Source organism: Osmerus eperlanus, chromosome 13 (assembly GCF_963692335.1).
Source record: "Osmerus eperlanus chromosome 13, fOsmEpe2.1, whole genome shotgun sequence".
Classification (NCBI taxonomy): domain Eukaryota; kingdom Metazoa; phylum Chordata; class Actinopteri; order Osmeriformes; family Osmeridae; genus Osmerus; species Osmerus eperlanus.
This window is the reverse complement of record NC_085030.1, coordinates 4,029,320-4,045,046: the sequence shown is the minus strand read 5'-3', so window position 1 is coordinate 4,045,046 and position 15,727 is coordinate 4,029,320. Positions and strand designations below refer to the sequence as shown.

Sequence of the window (15,727 nt, the reverse complement as noted above, 5' to 3'; positions counted from 1 at the left end):
AGCAAAACAATCCAATCCTCGCTCATTAACCCAAACTGTGTATTTGTAAAATAAGAACATTAAAAAGCCGTTACAGAGTTTGTATTTATTTTAAGCCCACATGTCCCCGATAGAGTAAGAGAATAATCGCAAGTTATAAAACAAATTCACATTACCACATTTTAGCATTTTATTTATTGCAAAACTGTGCTGAAATTGTTCATTGACATTTTGTAATGTCGATTTTCTGCACTACTATACTATATGATATTCAAACTTCAGCTATCCTTCATTAGAACCGTGACAAATAAATTAGGCTACCTAACATTAACATATAGGCTACCTATTGTTAAAATCTCCAATTACAAGTGATCAGGCTGGCATCTGTCTGTCCTTGGCCTGGTTCCCATTCTTTAAAACAGCACCTTTCCCTCCCTCCCTCCCTCCCTCCCTCCCTCCCTCCCTCCCTCCCTCCCTCCCTCCCTCCCACATGGATAACCCCATTAATTCTGTTGATGCCTCAACATGCATAAGTTCCAGAGATGATTATAATTCCAGTATGTGCCTACTGTAAGCTGCATCACATACTGTTTAGCCTCAAGCAGACTTCCCTGAACACATTGATTCACAGTTGGGTCGTGATACATGGCCTCCTGGCTAAGCTCAGTGTTAAGACCTAATAACTTTCTGGGTTTGGACCCCAGGACCACACCTTAACACACAACTCCAGCTGCTCTTCCCATCTAAACTTCCATTAAACCCGATGAGGGAGACACTGGCTAAGGTGTCACAGTAAGACTGAGTTATCATGGCTTAGGAATGTCGCAGTAAGACAAGCTTAAGACAACCCTAAGGGCAATGTGCATTTGGAGACGTTCCTGAGACCAGCGGCCATGTTTATAATTCAGTTTATAAATCATTGACCCCCATGTTGGTAGTTCTGTATTGGAGAACAAGGAAGGCATGGTATTGTCAAATGATCAGTCCTTAGTTACAGCACAATTCCACAGTTCATCTTCCCTTTATATATCCCTTTTGTTTTCTCCTCCTCCTTTTCTTCCTGCTTCCTTTCCCCCCCCTCTTTCTCCTCTACTTCCACTTCCTCCTCCTGCTCCTCTTCGCACACCTCCCCCAGGTCACATCTTGTTAGACGAATACAGCAGGTCGATCTGCTCTCGGAAGCAGTTCCTTAGCTCCGTTCTCTTGGACTTCAGGGTGGGGGTGAGGAGGCCGTTCTGGACGGAGAACATCTCTGTATGTATTGCAATGTCCTTCACCTGGAACACACACCCACAAAGACTCAAGCACACTTCGATAACGCATTGTATCAAACACACGTACAAGTAACATTGAACACATGTAGTGTTTATTACAGGGTGGTCAATGATCCCTGGCAGTGTTGTATGATCCTACCTGTTCAAACGACTTTAGACCTCCTTCTTTGCCCAGTTTCAACATGTCTTGCAAGATGGCCGCCTTCACTTCCTGTGGAAAACGGCGGCAGTGAGGAAGAGCAGAGCAGGAAGAAAGAAAGACAAACACTGTGATGTGAGGACGAAATACCCCATATGTTAGGGATTATGGTTTAGGGTTCCTGTAAGCAAGGTTCAAGGGTCAGAGGTCAGGTTTAGTACCTTGCGGCTGCAGAGACCCAGGTATCCCTCTCCCTCCAGGCCCTTCTTCTTGGCCCAGCCAGGCAGGAAGTCAGGATCGGGCACCACAATGGCGACCAAAAAGGCCTGCAGGCTGTCTCCATGGACAAACACCTGGGCGAGCGTGTCAGACTGGACATACACATTCTCTATTTTCTCCGGAGCAATGTATTCCCCCTGAGCAAGCTTAAAGATGTGCTTTTTTCTGTCCACTATCTTCAACGTGCCATTCTACACACACACACACACACACACACAGACACACACACGGATATGTCAGATTTGTGTTTAACAGTGTGGTGGTGTGTTTCTGATGGTGGTGTGTCAGAAAGCAGGACTGACCGGTTGCCATTTCCCAATGTCTCCAGTGTGGACCCAGCCGTCTGCGTCAATAGTCTCTTCAGTCTTCTCTGGGTCTTTAAGATAACCCAGGAACACATTGGGCCCTTTCACACACACCTGGACACACACACACACTCAACTGTTACAACATCACAGATAGGATGCTGACAATGTACTGTTGTATCAGCCAAGGAAAACTTTATTGCAGTATGCCAGACTGACAGTAAACCAGGCTGTCAGTGACCCAGGCTGCTACTAAACCAGCCTGCCAGTGAACCAACCTGTCAGTGAACAAGCATATCAGTGAACCAGACTGCCAGTGAACCAGCCTGCCAGTGAACCAGCTTGCCAGTGAACCAGCCTGCCAGTGAACCAGCCTGCCAACGTGTGCCTCACCTCTCCTTCCCCGTTAGCAGCCAGGTAGTTCATCTCTGCCACATCTACCAGCTTGATAGAGTTACAAGGAAGAGGAGCACCGACATGTCCTGGAGACACACACACATATTAGGCAACAGTGTGTATGTTTGTGTGTGTGTGTGCCTTTGTGTGTGTGTGTTACCTGCTGTCCAGTCTCCAGGCATGGTCAGTGTGCAGCCAGCAGTACACTCCGTCTGACCGTATCCTTCATAGAACTGTGGGGAGAGAACAGGGTGTCAGGATCAGTCAGAGCAGGCCAGATGTACGTATCCCAGCATGCTTAGTGTTGTCTGACCTGGCAGCCGAGCACAGCGCGGAGGAAGGTGAGGACGGTGGGGGAGACAGGGGCAGCACCAGTGATCATCATGCGCACGCGGCCACCAAGGGTCGCCTGCAGGGGGAGACAGATAGACAGCAGGCTGTAGAACTGGGAGAACACACCGGTTTTAGTAATACTGTCACTAGGGGAGTCGGAAGCTATTGGCGTTGACAGGAAGGGCTCACCTGGACCTTACTGAAGATGAGGCAATCCCATAGGCTGTCTTTTCGGACAATGCCCCGCTTTAGCTCCGCCTCCTTCCTCCGGTAGGCGAAACCCAACAGCCAGCGCTTCAGAGATGTGTTGGCTTGACCATATATCTATACACACACACACACACAACAGGCAGAGCAGATACTGTTGATAACCTGTGTCTACAAATCAAAAATAGCGTAGTCACCAATGTAGGGTCAGGCTTCAAGGGTCTGGGGTCAGGGTGAGGTCACCTTGTCAACCATCCGGTTGAGGAGCCGGGGCACCACAGGGAAGATGGTGGGCCGGAGGGTGGTCATGTCATCCATCAGACCCCGGATGTCGCCTTGGAAGAAGCCGATCCTCGCCCCGTGGACCAGCATTACGCCCTGAAGAGGGGAAGGAGGGGAGGGGGGGGGCAGTAGGATGAACAGCAGGGTGGTAAAAGCAGAGGGGGGTAACAGCAGGGAGGTATCAGCAGAGGGTAACCAGTGTAAGCAGAAGTAGGGTAGGAGCAGGTGGATCAGAAACGTACCTGGACTACTCTCTCAAACATGTGGGCCAGGGGCAGGTAGGAGATGTGAACATCAGTGTGGTCTATTATGCAGATAGCCTAGAGAAGCGGCAACAGAACAAACACACACAACACACAACACGAAACCCCACGGAACACATGACAGGAGACACACAGGGGAGAGGGGGGATAATGTTATTGTGTGTGTGTACTGTGGTGGAAATTTTGGAATACAGTTATAATGTGTGTGTTTTATATATGAGGAATGTGTTTAAAAGTTGGTTAAGAAGTTTGATACAGTGAATGTTGAATCAACATTTGGTAGAGATGCCATTTGCAGTTTATGACACCTGGGGAGGATGAGACAGCTGGTCTGGAGACAATGTGGATTCAACTGTATTGTTATTGTGATCTGAGGGAGCAGTTTAAGACAGATGAACTGATCAAGCTGCTCTGACCCTTCCTGTTGCATGGGTGGGGTTAATTAAATACTTGTTTGAAGTTGCCCACACAAAGGACAGTTGACCATTTGACTGGTGAACTCCTGTGGTTTTACTATCTACTGGTTTGGGGAGAGATGCCACATCAAAGAACTGTGGGACACTTGGTATGGAGTCAAACTGTCACTGAGCAGTGCTGACCAATCACAGAGTTCGTTCCATTGATGGATTGACCATCAGAAGAACCATTTGATCTAAAGTTTATATAAGGCAGGGTTTTAGGGTTGTTCTTCATCACTCTGGCGAACGACCTGTGGCTAGCACCTCCTTCGTTAGACTGATCACAAAGTACTTTGTTAATTGGGTGTGCTCAAGCCTTCGGCGAGAGCACAACCTTTGTTCTCTCACATATATATTTATTGTGAGAATGCTGTTAAGCATTCTCACTATTGTTTTTCAACTTCTTAGTTCTTCCGCCGTTTTTTGGCCTTTAACCTGTTTACGCTCCTGTTTCGCCCGCGAGACAAAAATGCTGCCTCCCCCTTCCTCAGTTACGACGCACTAAATTCTAAAAAATATATTTTTTAGACGCTACACATGTTATACATCGTTGGAAAGCTACGATTCTTGTGCTTCCATTGAAATAAACCAATTCAAGATCAAGTCGCAATAGCAAGCAAAGTCAACGTCTTTTTCCGGTGAACATTCCTTCAACAATGCCAAAGAAAAAAGTTGTACTCACCCTAAGTTGTTCAAATAGGTCCAGGTGTGCAAATCATGCCATCAAAACTTGATCTGCGTAAGTCCCAAGGGTTCAAAGTATCTAACCATGTAAAGTAATTCGTCCAAATACAATGTTTTACGTTCATGAATAGCCATTATCCTTTGTTTCATTATGCAAGTTAGCCGACGGAAGAAACAACTTGTTCACATAAAAGTGTTATTTTCTCCGATTTATCAACGGAGTATTTACAAAATGAAGGTCTCAAAATGTCCGTTGAACCCTCCCCTTTTGATTGACACCTTGTTCGACCCAATAGGAGCTTCCATGCCCCGTTGACAGCCCTCTAAAGCCAACTAGGTCTGTGCGTCCTGCCCCCCCCCGCCCCCCCCCCCCCACACTCGTTCTAAACAAATTTCTCGAACTGGCTTCGACTGGCTCTGAAATTAGCTCGTTAGCCTTGTAGCTGACAGCTAGCTGAAAATGCCAATACCTCATTTGTATGCGTCTGTGGAGCCTTCAAAATAACAGTCGATTGCGCAATATGGTTGACAGAATCAGTGTTCTTTGTGCGCCAATCCTTGGAATCAGATAAAGCACTCCAATGTGTTCATGCTTCAGTTTTTGTGTTTCAGTATTACTAATTAGGGATTTAGCTATTATATATGATATTTCTAAGTACCAGAGATGGGCCAGAGATAACAATTATGAAAAATAATACCTTTTTATTTGACCTTGACCTTGGTTACAAAGGGTCATTTTGGAGTCTCCAAAAGACCCTTTTAGAAAATTCCTGGATGTACTCTTATAAAAACATGTGTCAAATATGAATATATTGTGGTATTATGTTTGACTTTTGATTTGAATTGGGTAAGGCTTCAACCTGTGGTCCAATTTAGTCTTCCAGATAATACCTACCACCTCTAGGCCTCTTCAGGCCTCTGTTTTCAAAACAAAATCTAGGCGGAAATAGAAATTTTCACTTTCCTTGTGTTCAAGCTTCTATTACTCAACACTAGAAGGACTGACAGGGGTCCTGACAACAGGGGACATAACTTCAGAGTGTCAGCTTTCAAAAGAGATCATTTACATGCATGTACTCCAAATGGTTCAAGAACAGCTTCCAATTTACTTTGGGTATGCTGTTTAGGCGTTTTCAGGCAAATTTAACAGGAACATGAAAAGGTTAACTAGTTCTGCATACTTTAACCGATTCCTACAATTTATGTATCAAAACGTTCAGCTCCTTCAGGAGATGTTGGCTATGACTTCTGGTATTTCTCACTTTTATACTTTTTAAGACATTAAGGTTTTTGTGCAAATTATTCTCCCATTAAAAGTAATGGTAAATCCTTTCAAATCATTAAAAAGCTTCCTCCTCTTTCAAACGTAACTACTTCAGCTTACTTTCAGCTAGAGACACCATTCAACCTTTAAAATGTTCACAAGACATTCAGCTATTCCCAAATGATTCAGCTTTTTCAAATGTTCAGCCAATTTTGAATTATGACAGTTTGAAATACATTAAAATGTTTGCTCCTTCTTGATTTTTATGAATGAGCAGCAAGCAGAGTGTGCCACTCTGCTTGCTGCTCTTTTTCTGATATTCAACTAATTTGTCAAACAAATTCCTCTAACGTTCATATAGTTTAATTTACAGAAACAAGTTATACCTTAAAATGTAGGAAAAAGTGTCCTCTTTCAGCCAATGTAACTACTAAAGAGCTCACATTTACAGATTTTCAGCTATGAGCCTTGAAGCGAGAGCAGCCTTTCAAATTCTCTCACTAACTTCAATGGAGAGGTGAGTAAAATCAGTCAGAGAAAGCAAGAAGGAACAAGATTTTGAAACTGCCGATAGAGTCGTATTTCTGACCGCACAGACATATAAAGGACATCTCTGGTTTCGGCAGAGTCTTGGGTCTCGGAAAATATCCTTACATTTTGGATTGGACGTATAGTTTTGCGTCTAGGTCAACTTGTTTGAGGTGTGGATGCTAGGTAAATGTTAGTTTTTCTCTCTGCCTAGCTCGTTAGCCATCACAGCTGCGCCATCACCGTGGCAACCAAACAAACAAGCACCAGGAAAGCAAAAGGAACACGTTTTTGAAACTGCAGGTAGAGCCGTATTTCTGACTGCACAGACATATAAAGAATATCTCTGGTTTCGGCAGAGTCTTGGGTCTCGGAAAATATCCTTATATTTTGGATTGGACGTACAGTTTAGCGTCTAGGTTATCTTGTTTGAGGTGTGGATTCTAGCTACATTTCTCTTATTCTCTGCCCTCAGCGCGTTAGCAATCATAGCTGCACCATCACCGTAACTACAGACACGCACCACTCAGTCTCTCACACAGGTGATTGGTACGTTTACTTGACCATGAGAAACACGATTACTAGCAATTGTCGGTTTATGCCAATAATACGATTACTCCGTTTACATGTGTAATTAGTTATGCGATTACTCAATAAACGCGTCTACATGATTCTTTTTTATTAATCGTTGTATGCTCCACGGACAAAACTTGCACCATCATCCTTCTGCAACAAAGTGTCGCCGTGTCTTCCTGTATCGGCTCTACTGCTGTATGTTTCATTCCATCAACACATTGAATCCTACTAAGAAAGCCGAGTAAACGCACTCAATGGTAGGCTACATCTGCTACTGCTATTACTATCCCAACTATAATTTCAGCTGTTAAAACGATAATATTCTTGTTCCGACTAGCTAGCCTACTTCTTCTGTTTAACAGTTCAGCTTTCAGCTTCTCCCGCATTGTAGGCTATTTTAGCTCTTAGCTTTGTTAAGATGATGCAGATGATGCAGTTCAGCTTCCACACTGCCTCTTTTGTGTCACTCACACATTTTTGAAATTCATTTCAGCTTGCGGGTATTTTCTCATTTCTCACTTTTATACTTTTTAAAATATAAAGGTTTTTGTGCAAATTATTCTCCCTTTAAAAGTAATGGTAAATCCTTTCAAATCATTGTTGGAATGCTGCTCCAGCCCCTTTCAAAAATACCTTTCGGTTGCTTTGAAGCTTCAGCTTATAACTTTCTACTAAATTTTCACTATTTTCAGCTTTTTTAGCATGGTCAGCTATCCCCATTCAGGTTTTCAGCATTCTCACTGCTGTTTCGCAGGAACAGCCTTTTCTAGTTATTGTTTATTTTCGCCCCCCTAAAACTCAGTCAATATTTGGCCTACATAGACAATCTAGGTGTCAAAAGTTTCGTCTTGGTAGCGATTGAGTTGCTTCTATTGGAATTTACGTTCCGTTGCATGGTTTAGGCTGAAGTTAAGTTTTTGTGGCGAAAAGTGAAGCTAACAGTGGCTAATTTGCTAGCCACAGTCACTGACGTTACTAACGTCACTACGTCACTAACGTCACGAAAACACGCGTGACTACCTTTGGCAGAACATTCGTTTCGCATCTGTTAACTTGGGGGATAGCTAGGCCAACTATAGCTTTACTGCAAGGCAGCTGCAGAAACGCCACAAGCAAAGAGGCCAGGGTGATAACTATTTACTCCTTTTACTTTGTGATATGACACACAATTGTCATGTGTAATGTACAGTATAAGATGATATTATTAAGGAAGTACATCTACTTTCGGAAACAGTAGTCTACTATTTCACTGAAGTATTAGCATCATGGCATTAGCCTGTGTTGCCCGGGCAACACATACTACAGTGGTCTATGATGTAGCGTTATCTGTTTTCAATCGTTAAAATAAACATTCCTCACATATACATTTTCGTTGTAGGATTTATTCTGACATTAGTAAACGATTTGTTGGTGAAATTACCATTACCTGTGGTTTCAAACCAGTGTTGCTCACTGCAACGCTGTAGCCTACGCGAGACACTACAAAAACATCTACACAGCTGTAGGAAGTCAAACGGCGACAGAACATGTTCGGCACTCCCCTTACTTAAATCAAAAGTCTATCTAACTACTAACCTGAACTTCATTGCCACAGCCTAAACGTTGTCAATCTGTTCATGAAAATAATTAATTTCAGTTTAAACCGTACAACGGAACGTTAAATCCAATTCAACCAACGCAATCGCTACCAAGACGAACACAGCAGTAGTCTAGTACTGTGCCGTAGTAGTACAATTTACCGGGGCAGCTTCTCCACACAGGGCTATATCGCATTTTGCGTTGTTACTGACAATGATCGCTACCAGTGAGCTTTTTATGAATGAGCGATTTTCCACTAAATAAATGTCAAGCTTATTTACGTTTTGGGGGGCATATTTTCCGTTAGCAGATGGTACTGTTTGAATCGCGATTCCATCTTCTACTGCCGGGTAACGTCGTAGAATAATCTTCAAAGGGGGTTCTTTATTAATGAATGAATGCAATGAGTAGGCTAAATGCCTGAAAATATCATGAGAAGGGAAAAACTTAAAATGACGTTTAAGTCATAGAGATTAGGTCAAATTTTACACCGGTCTGCCCAATTTATTCGTTTTGTTTCAACGATGAGGCTGCCTCTTGCAGGGGAAATGAGAAGACATCTATTTCATTCTACACTTCACTCGTATTTTCAGTTGTAAATGAGCAGCAAAAAAAAAATGCTTTTAAATCTATGTCATCTTTATAAATAATAAGTATGCATTTTTATATAAAATATACAGAAATATCAGTTGTAAAAATGTCATTCAAAAACGGACCCCTGTGCAACCGACGCAAGCAAGCACACCCTACAATTTCCCCAGAAATTGTACCCTCTCTAGTTCTTAATTTGTACAAGCAAAATAAATTTATTGAAACCGCCATCTCTTGACTATTCAAATCTACACAGTGCCACTAGAATTCTTCCATTACAGTACCTCCACAACCCTCTCAAACATGTGGGCTAGAGGCAGGTAAGACAACAGCACATACTCATGGCTGGTTTGGAGGGTAGACTGGAGGAGAAGGAAAAGGAAAAGAAAGGGTGGGAAAAGAGAAGGATAGATAGTGTTAGGCAGTGGTGTTAGAGGAGAAATTGTGAGCAGAGAGAGAAAACCACAGCTTGGTGTTTCCTGATGAGAGTAGGAGCCAGCCAGCCAGCCAGCCGGCCAGAAATCCCTAGCAGCTGACATGGGTGTTGATACTGCCAACATCCTTATCTGCATATAAACACATACCTGAGTGATCTTGATGAAGGCCGAGCAGTTGGCAACAACATTTCCATGAGTCAGCATAGCTCCCTTTGGGTTTCCTAAAGAAGATACATAAACATATTGCAGGTCAGAAGTCTAGACACAGACACAGCTCTCTCTGACACACACATACACACACACACACACCTGTGGTTCCGCTGGTGAAACAGATTACTGCCATGTCCTCAGGTCTGGGGGGCTGGGGGTCAGAGACACAAGGAGCAGGGTTTAAACAAATCACAAGCCAACGTCATCCAATCAGGATTGAGGGGTTTGTTTACCGACCCGTGGCTGTTGGTGGTGGGCCCTGCCAATCACCTAGAAGAAAAAAACAGAGGAGGATGTAACAGATCACAGGAAGAACCAGCAACTGGTCCTGCCCATTGTGTACCCTCTACCACAGCCTTCTACCCCAGTCTCAGATACCTTCCCTGGCCCTGGCCCCAGCACCAGCACCACCCCCAGCCCCAGTCCCAGCCCCAGCTCCTCACCTCCATGTCTGCCAGGCTGAGGATCTGTATATCAGCCTCAAGGCCTCGGGCAACCAGCTCTGGGTCCAGTCTGTCCACCAGGACGATGGTTCTGATGCTGTGCTCTCTTCCTCTCATACACTCCAACACAAGAGAGACTTTCTCTGGCACGTCACACACAATAGTAGAGATGGAGGCTGCATGCACACACATACATTCACACACATACACCCCCCCCCCCCACACACACACACACACACACACACATGCACAGACATACACACACACACACATATGTCCAGTTGAATAGGAATTCACTAAATAATTAATTTACAGAAAGATGAGTTCAAAGCATGTGGTCGTGGTGATGGTGACCTACCCTTGTCGATGATGTAGGCGATGGCCTCAGTGCCCAGAGTGTCATAGAGAGGAACAGACACCAGAGAGTAGGTGTAGCAGGCCAGCTCTGAGATGGTCCACTGACAAAACACACAAACACGTAAGTTTACTAATCATACTGGCAACACTTGTTTCAGTATTCAATCTTCATATAAACACGTTTGTATGTGTGCCTTCTTGTTTATGAGGTGTTTTCTTTATTTATGTATGTATTTTTAGTCATGTCTGTATAGCACTTTGGTCAACGTGGGTTGTTTTTAAATGTGATTTATAACATTTGTTGTTGTTTGTTGTTGTTGTATCTGTATGTGTGTATTTGTGTGTGTGTGTGTGTGTTTGTGTGTGTGTGTGTATATATAAAATGACCTCCGGTCTGTTCTGGGAGAAGATGCCAATGTAATGGTCAGAGGAGGCAGAGTGACCCCTGTGGAGCAGCGCTGACCCCAACGCCTCGGCACGTGCCGCCACCTCGCCGTACGACAGCCAATCATACGGCTGCTTGTGCTTCCTGGAGCCCAGACACGGCCCGTTGTCTGGTAGACAAAAACACACAGAGACACAGTGAAAATAATACAACACGATACATACACACAGGGCCAATATACACAAAACCACAAAGATGTTCAAAGGTCTCCAAACGGTTCTAGCAAAGATAGTTTGGTTTTGATGATGGTTCTGATGGTTCTACAGGTTTGGATACTCACTAGATACCCGCGCTCCTCTTAGGAAGAACTCGTACATGGTCTTGGCGTCCTCGTAATAATAAGTCATGGGACTGTTCACCAACACTGACTGCCGGGCAAACTCTTCGCCCTGATTGGATAAAACCAATGTCACTCAGACTGCCTGCAGCCCAGCTTCCTGTCAGGTATCTTATGGTGTCTGTCAAGGCATTTGTTGGCCTTTTTCTTGCCTTTATTTGACAAAGACAGTTGAGACTGACAGAACATGTAGGGAAGAGAGAAAGGGGAAGACGTGCAGAAATGACCCCGAGCCGGATTTGAACCCAAGAACTGCCCCCCCCCCGCCCCTGACAGACATCCTCAGCAGAGAGAAACACACACAGGGTTAAAACATGACAAGCGCAACACACCTGGACCAGGGAAGACTGCATGTTGAGGTCGCATGGAGGTTTGAGTGGGCGGGGCCTGGTGGCCAGCCAATAGGTGGTGAGGGCTGCCACGCCAGCCACGCCCACCAGAGTCCTGGTGGAGAGGCTCTTCAGGAAGCTGTGAACCTCCTCCAGCTCTGGCACACGCATCTGGCGGCCCAGCTCTAGGCTCAGCATCCTGGCTCTGTGGAGTGGGGGGCGGGAGCAGGGGGGCTGGGGAACCGACTGGGTCACAGGTGTGTGTGTGTGTGTGTGTGTGGGGAGGCGCAGGACACAAGAGCTAAACACCGTCTCGGGAGAGGCTGTGGAGAAGGGAGAGAGGGTAAAAATTTGACATCAGCACTTGACACACTGCGTGCGGACAGGGTTAGTTAACCTTAAGTCTAACCCCGGACACACAAAAACACACCGCTGTCACTGTCATTTTGACAATATTTCTTTCTGAGAAAAAGAGAGAGAGAAAAAAGACAGAGAGGTAAGCAATCTGTGGTTGCCATGACTCCTGTACTGATAACGTACCGGCTAAGAGTAAAATAATCTCAGGGTCAGAGAGAGCTGATCCAGGGTCACAGTGATCCAGGCTATCTCTGCTGGAGAAACCAGCTTTCGTGTCCGGGCTGAATCACATTACACTGCATTTAACAGATTAACGCTAGACACAGCCACATAGCAAAACCTGTATTTCTGTCTCCGTTAATAACAGGGGTGACAAAGGAACAATTCTATACTCTGCATTCTCAGGTCCGTTAGAATTTCTTTGTGTTTGTTTATCTAGCAGGTGGCGTACACAGCTTTTACCGTTGTCATGTCAACTCAGATCCAGATGCTGCAACTTCTCTGGCCAGGATCCCTACTTGAAAGTCCTACCCACCCTGAGAGCCAGACAACAGGACATTTCTCCATCCTCAAACCTTGACCTGGAAACCAGAATTGTCTTCGCACCCTCACAGCACCCTTCTGTCCCTGACCTACCTGGTGCAGCTCACCTGGAGAGGGACTGGGGACAGGTTTCCTAGAAACTGAACCAGGAGACCGTTCTAGAACCCTATCACTGACTGTCGACTCATCATCTTGCTAAATCAATGGTCAGGGGACGTGATTGCATCAGAACCATTTCTTTATCTTGAAACCCCCCTCCACTCCTTTATTACACTTTTACAAATTTACCCCGAACCTCCATTCCTTTCCCTAACCACTCATCCAACCTCCCTTCTCACCCGCCTCAGAGCCCCAGCAGTGGGTTGCTTCCTTCTGCCTGCAGATCTGAGGAGGAAGACTGGATCACATGATGCTGGCCCAGAACACACTCACCCTAACCTACACACCAACTTGAACCACCTTCTGTGCACACCATAACACAAAGCCTGAACCAAGTCAAATCAGCTGAGAAGGAAGATTAGAGGAATGCTCTCCATCTCCTTAACCCTCGTGCTGCCTTCGGGTCACATGACCCAAAGGTTCATAACGAACCATCGTTGTGTTTACCCAATTTTACCCAATACAAAAACAAATAAAAATAATTTTCTTTTAACCTTCGCAATGTGGGGGGTCTGAGACAGCCCAACGGTTAAAAGAAAATGCTTCACTTTGTTTTTGTATGCGGTAAAGTTGTCGCAATACGACGGTGGGTCACAATGACTGATGGGTCAGAACGACCCGAAGATAACACAAGGGTTAATGACAGTTCACTGTCTAGGAGCCCAGAGAGAATAGACAGCTAACGTCTCTCTAATTCAACGTTACATTGTTGAACCAGTAAACATCTGACTCCCTTCAGTCTACAAACTACACACATGCAGTCCAACACAAAACATAAACGCACAACTGTGAAGTACCACAAATACAGTAGACGAAAACAAAAGTAGTTACCCAATCCAAACCACTGTGAGCCAGAAGTCCTCCTAGACATATGTGTGTTTGAGTGTTTGTATCAATGGTCACAGACAGAGAAGCAACAGGACATTTGGATCCAGCAGACCTGCCTGATGTGCAACCTCCGCATCCAATCAAAGGTCGCACGGAACCACCCATGCGGAGCACACGTCTGTCATTGGTCAGCAGGCTGCGGTGTAAATGTGCAGTCAACTGCTGAGTGGAAGATGTCAGTAGGCAGGTGGGGGGGGGGGGGGGGTATTGACAAATAGGCTGATCAATCAGCCTGAAGTTGCTTAACTTGGGAGGTGATTACATTAGTTTCTGCGATTCAATCACCGCTATGTACATTGGTAGGAGGAGAGCTATACTCCCACACTGCCATTACAGCCATGACATATCTTAGCTTGCACTGAAGTGTGTGCATGTGCATGTGTGTGTTATAACAGACAGGGAGACGGTTTAATCTACAACCTGTTTTCATGCTGATGTTTTTGACCACTCATTTACCTGCTCTGCATGACTGCGTGGCCCTCTACACCTCCTATCCTCCCAGCCCTCTCTCCGTCCACATCTACACCTTCCTCTCCCTCCCCCAGGACACAGGAGCCTGGTGTAGTGTGTGAGGTCACAAAACACCATGCAACAAGCGCTTTCATACACATGTGTGTTAATGTGTGCCTGCTTGTATACATGTGTGCTTCTCTGGGTAAGTGTGTTGAGTCTGTTGGTGTCACAGAAGACAGGATTAGAGGGAAGTTAAAGAGAAAGCTGGGTGGGGCCATGTTTCAGCATCCAATCAGAGAATTTCACCTTTCACCTCAAAACCTGCAGCCAGAAGGGGCAGAAGCCCCCTTCTGCTGGGGGCTTTAGAGATAATACCTCCAGGGTTGCAAGCGTCACTGACACACGATAAACTTTTACAATGTATTGACTGTGCATATTAGTATAGCCTAAAGATTGCAGGCTATAGCCTGGATATATCCATCTCTTACTGAAACTCTCGCAAATGAAAATTCACAACGCTGAGGTACAACTTGCCGCGACGTGGCTCAGTTGCTGGACGTTAAGCAATTTACAGGGATACACACAGTTACACAAACATAATGACGACACACAAACAAATATATAACTGTTATTCCGATAAGTAATAACTAATTATTAATGCAATACAGTTTTGCATGAAAGCTCGTGCCGTTTCATTCACACCAATCACACTAGTGACACCAGTGCAACATGGAGCAGTTCACTGAACATATTATTAGGATATATCTCCATAAAGTTAGAAGTAGTAAACATAACATATTCAATATAAACTGAAAGCAGAATATAAGCTACAATGTATACGGTTGGACATTTCCAAAATTCCCACCAACCTGTGCCGTGTGCAAGGGTTATAGACCATGCGTTATGCGTAGAACTGAGGGTAGACTCTACACCTGAGTTGTACACCCGACTTGTTGAATGAGGTTTTTGGACTAATCAGAAAGGGAGTTACGTGTAACTGGCTCAAACCCTTTTGTAAAGGCACTTCCTATTGGTAGACGTAACCAGAGTATTATTTCTGGTTGCATATTATACGATGTACATAGTGTACTGTCCGCACTGAACTTCGACCGACCAGGATCGCAATTATTATTTCCGAGGTCTGCTATTTAGGCCTATATCTCGGATTTGTTTATCATCGGGTTACACACCAACATTTTGTTACCTGTACTTGTAATACCTAGGCGATATAAAATGTATCTGTGAGTCTCGGGGAGGTATTCCACTTTCTTTTTTTTAAACCTTTGTAGCAATAGGAGAAACTTTTGAAAAAAGCTTCCATTCACTGCAGTTCAGAAACAGAAATCGTTTTATCTCAATTGAGTATGTCTATGAACCGTGAGGACCTGTACAAATGTTTATGGAGAGTATATATATTCCAAAACTATAAATTATAAGGTTAAAGCCCTGTGTGAGAGCAGGGCTTTAAACTAAACACTTGGCTAGGCAGGACAGCACACTTGTTAACACAAATGTATGTTGGTATTGGCTACAGTAGCCTACTGTAAACTGAGAACGCCAGAGTTGTAGACCATTGTAGACATTTATCTAACGATGACAGTTTTTTGTACACTCATTTGTGTCAATATCGCCA

At 44.5% G+C, this 15,727-nt stretch overlaps 1 protein-coding gene across 2 annotated transcripts; it reads right to left on the bottom strand.

Moving 5' to 3' along the window:
- Positions 1 to 483: 483 nt before the first annotated feature.
- Positions 484 to 15,036, bottom strand: LOC134032477 (long-chain-fatty-acid--CoA ligase 1-like). Of its 2 annotated transcripts, XM_062476453.1 has the most exons (19): positions 14,964 to 15,036; positions 11,698 to 12,017; positions 11,309 to 11,417; positions 10,971 to 11,137; positions 10,585 to 10,684; positions 10,227 to 10,402; positions 10,021 to 10,053; positions 9,883 to 9,934; positions 9,721 to 9,794; positions 3,437 to 3,514; positions 3,156 to 3,290; positions 2,895 to 3,029; positions 2,686 to 2,781; positions 2,533 to 2,605; positions 2,370 to 2,458; positions 1,974 to 2,090; positions 1,614 to 1,862; positions 1,393 to 1,464; positions 484 to 1,256 (listed from the first exon to the last, which is right to left on the bottom strand). In XM_062476453.1, exons 2-19 carry the CDS (start codon positions 11,890 to 11,892, stop codon positions 1,116 to 1,118), a joined length of 2,091 nt encoding a protein of 696 aa, XP_062332437.1. In that variant the 5' UTR covers positions 11,893 to 12,017; positions 14,964 to 15,036; the 3' UTR covers positions 484 to 1,115. The 2 variants fall into 2 exon arrangements, with proteins under 2 accessions (XP_062332437.1, XP_062332438.1); XM_062476454.1 differs by lacking the exons at positions 3,437 to 3,514; positions 14,964 to 15,036 and adding an exon at positions 9,421 to 9,498 and having other exon boundaries at positions 11,698 to 11,991.
- Positions 15,037 to 15,727: the final 691 nt, after the last annotated feature.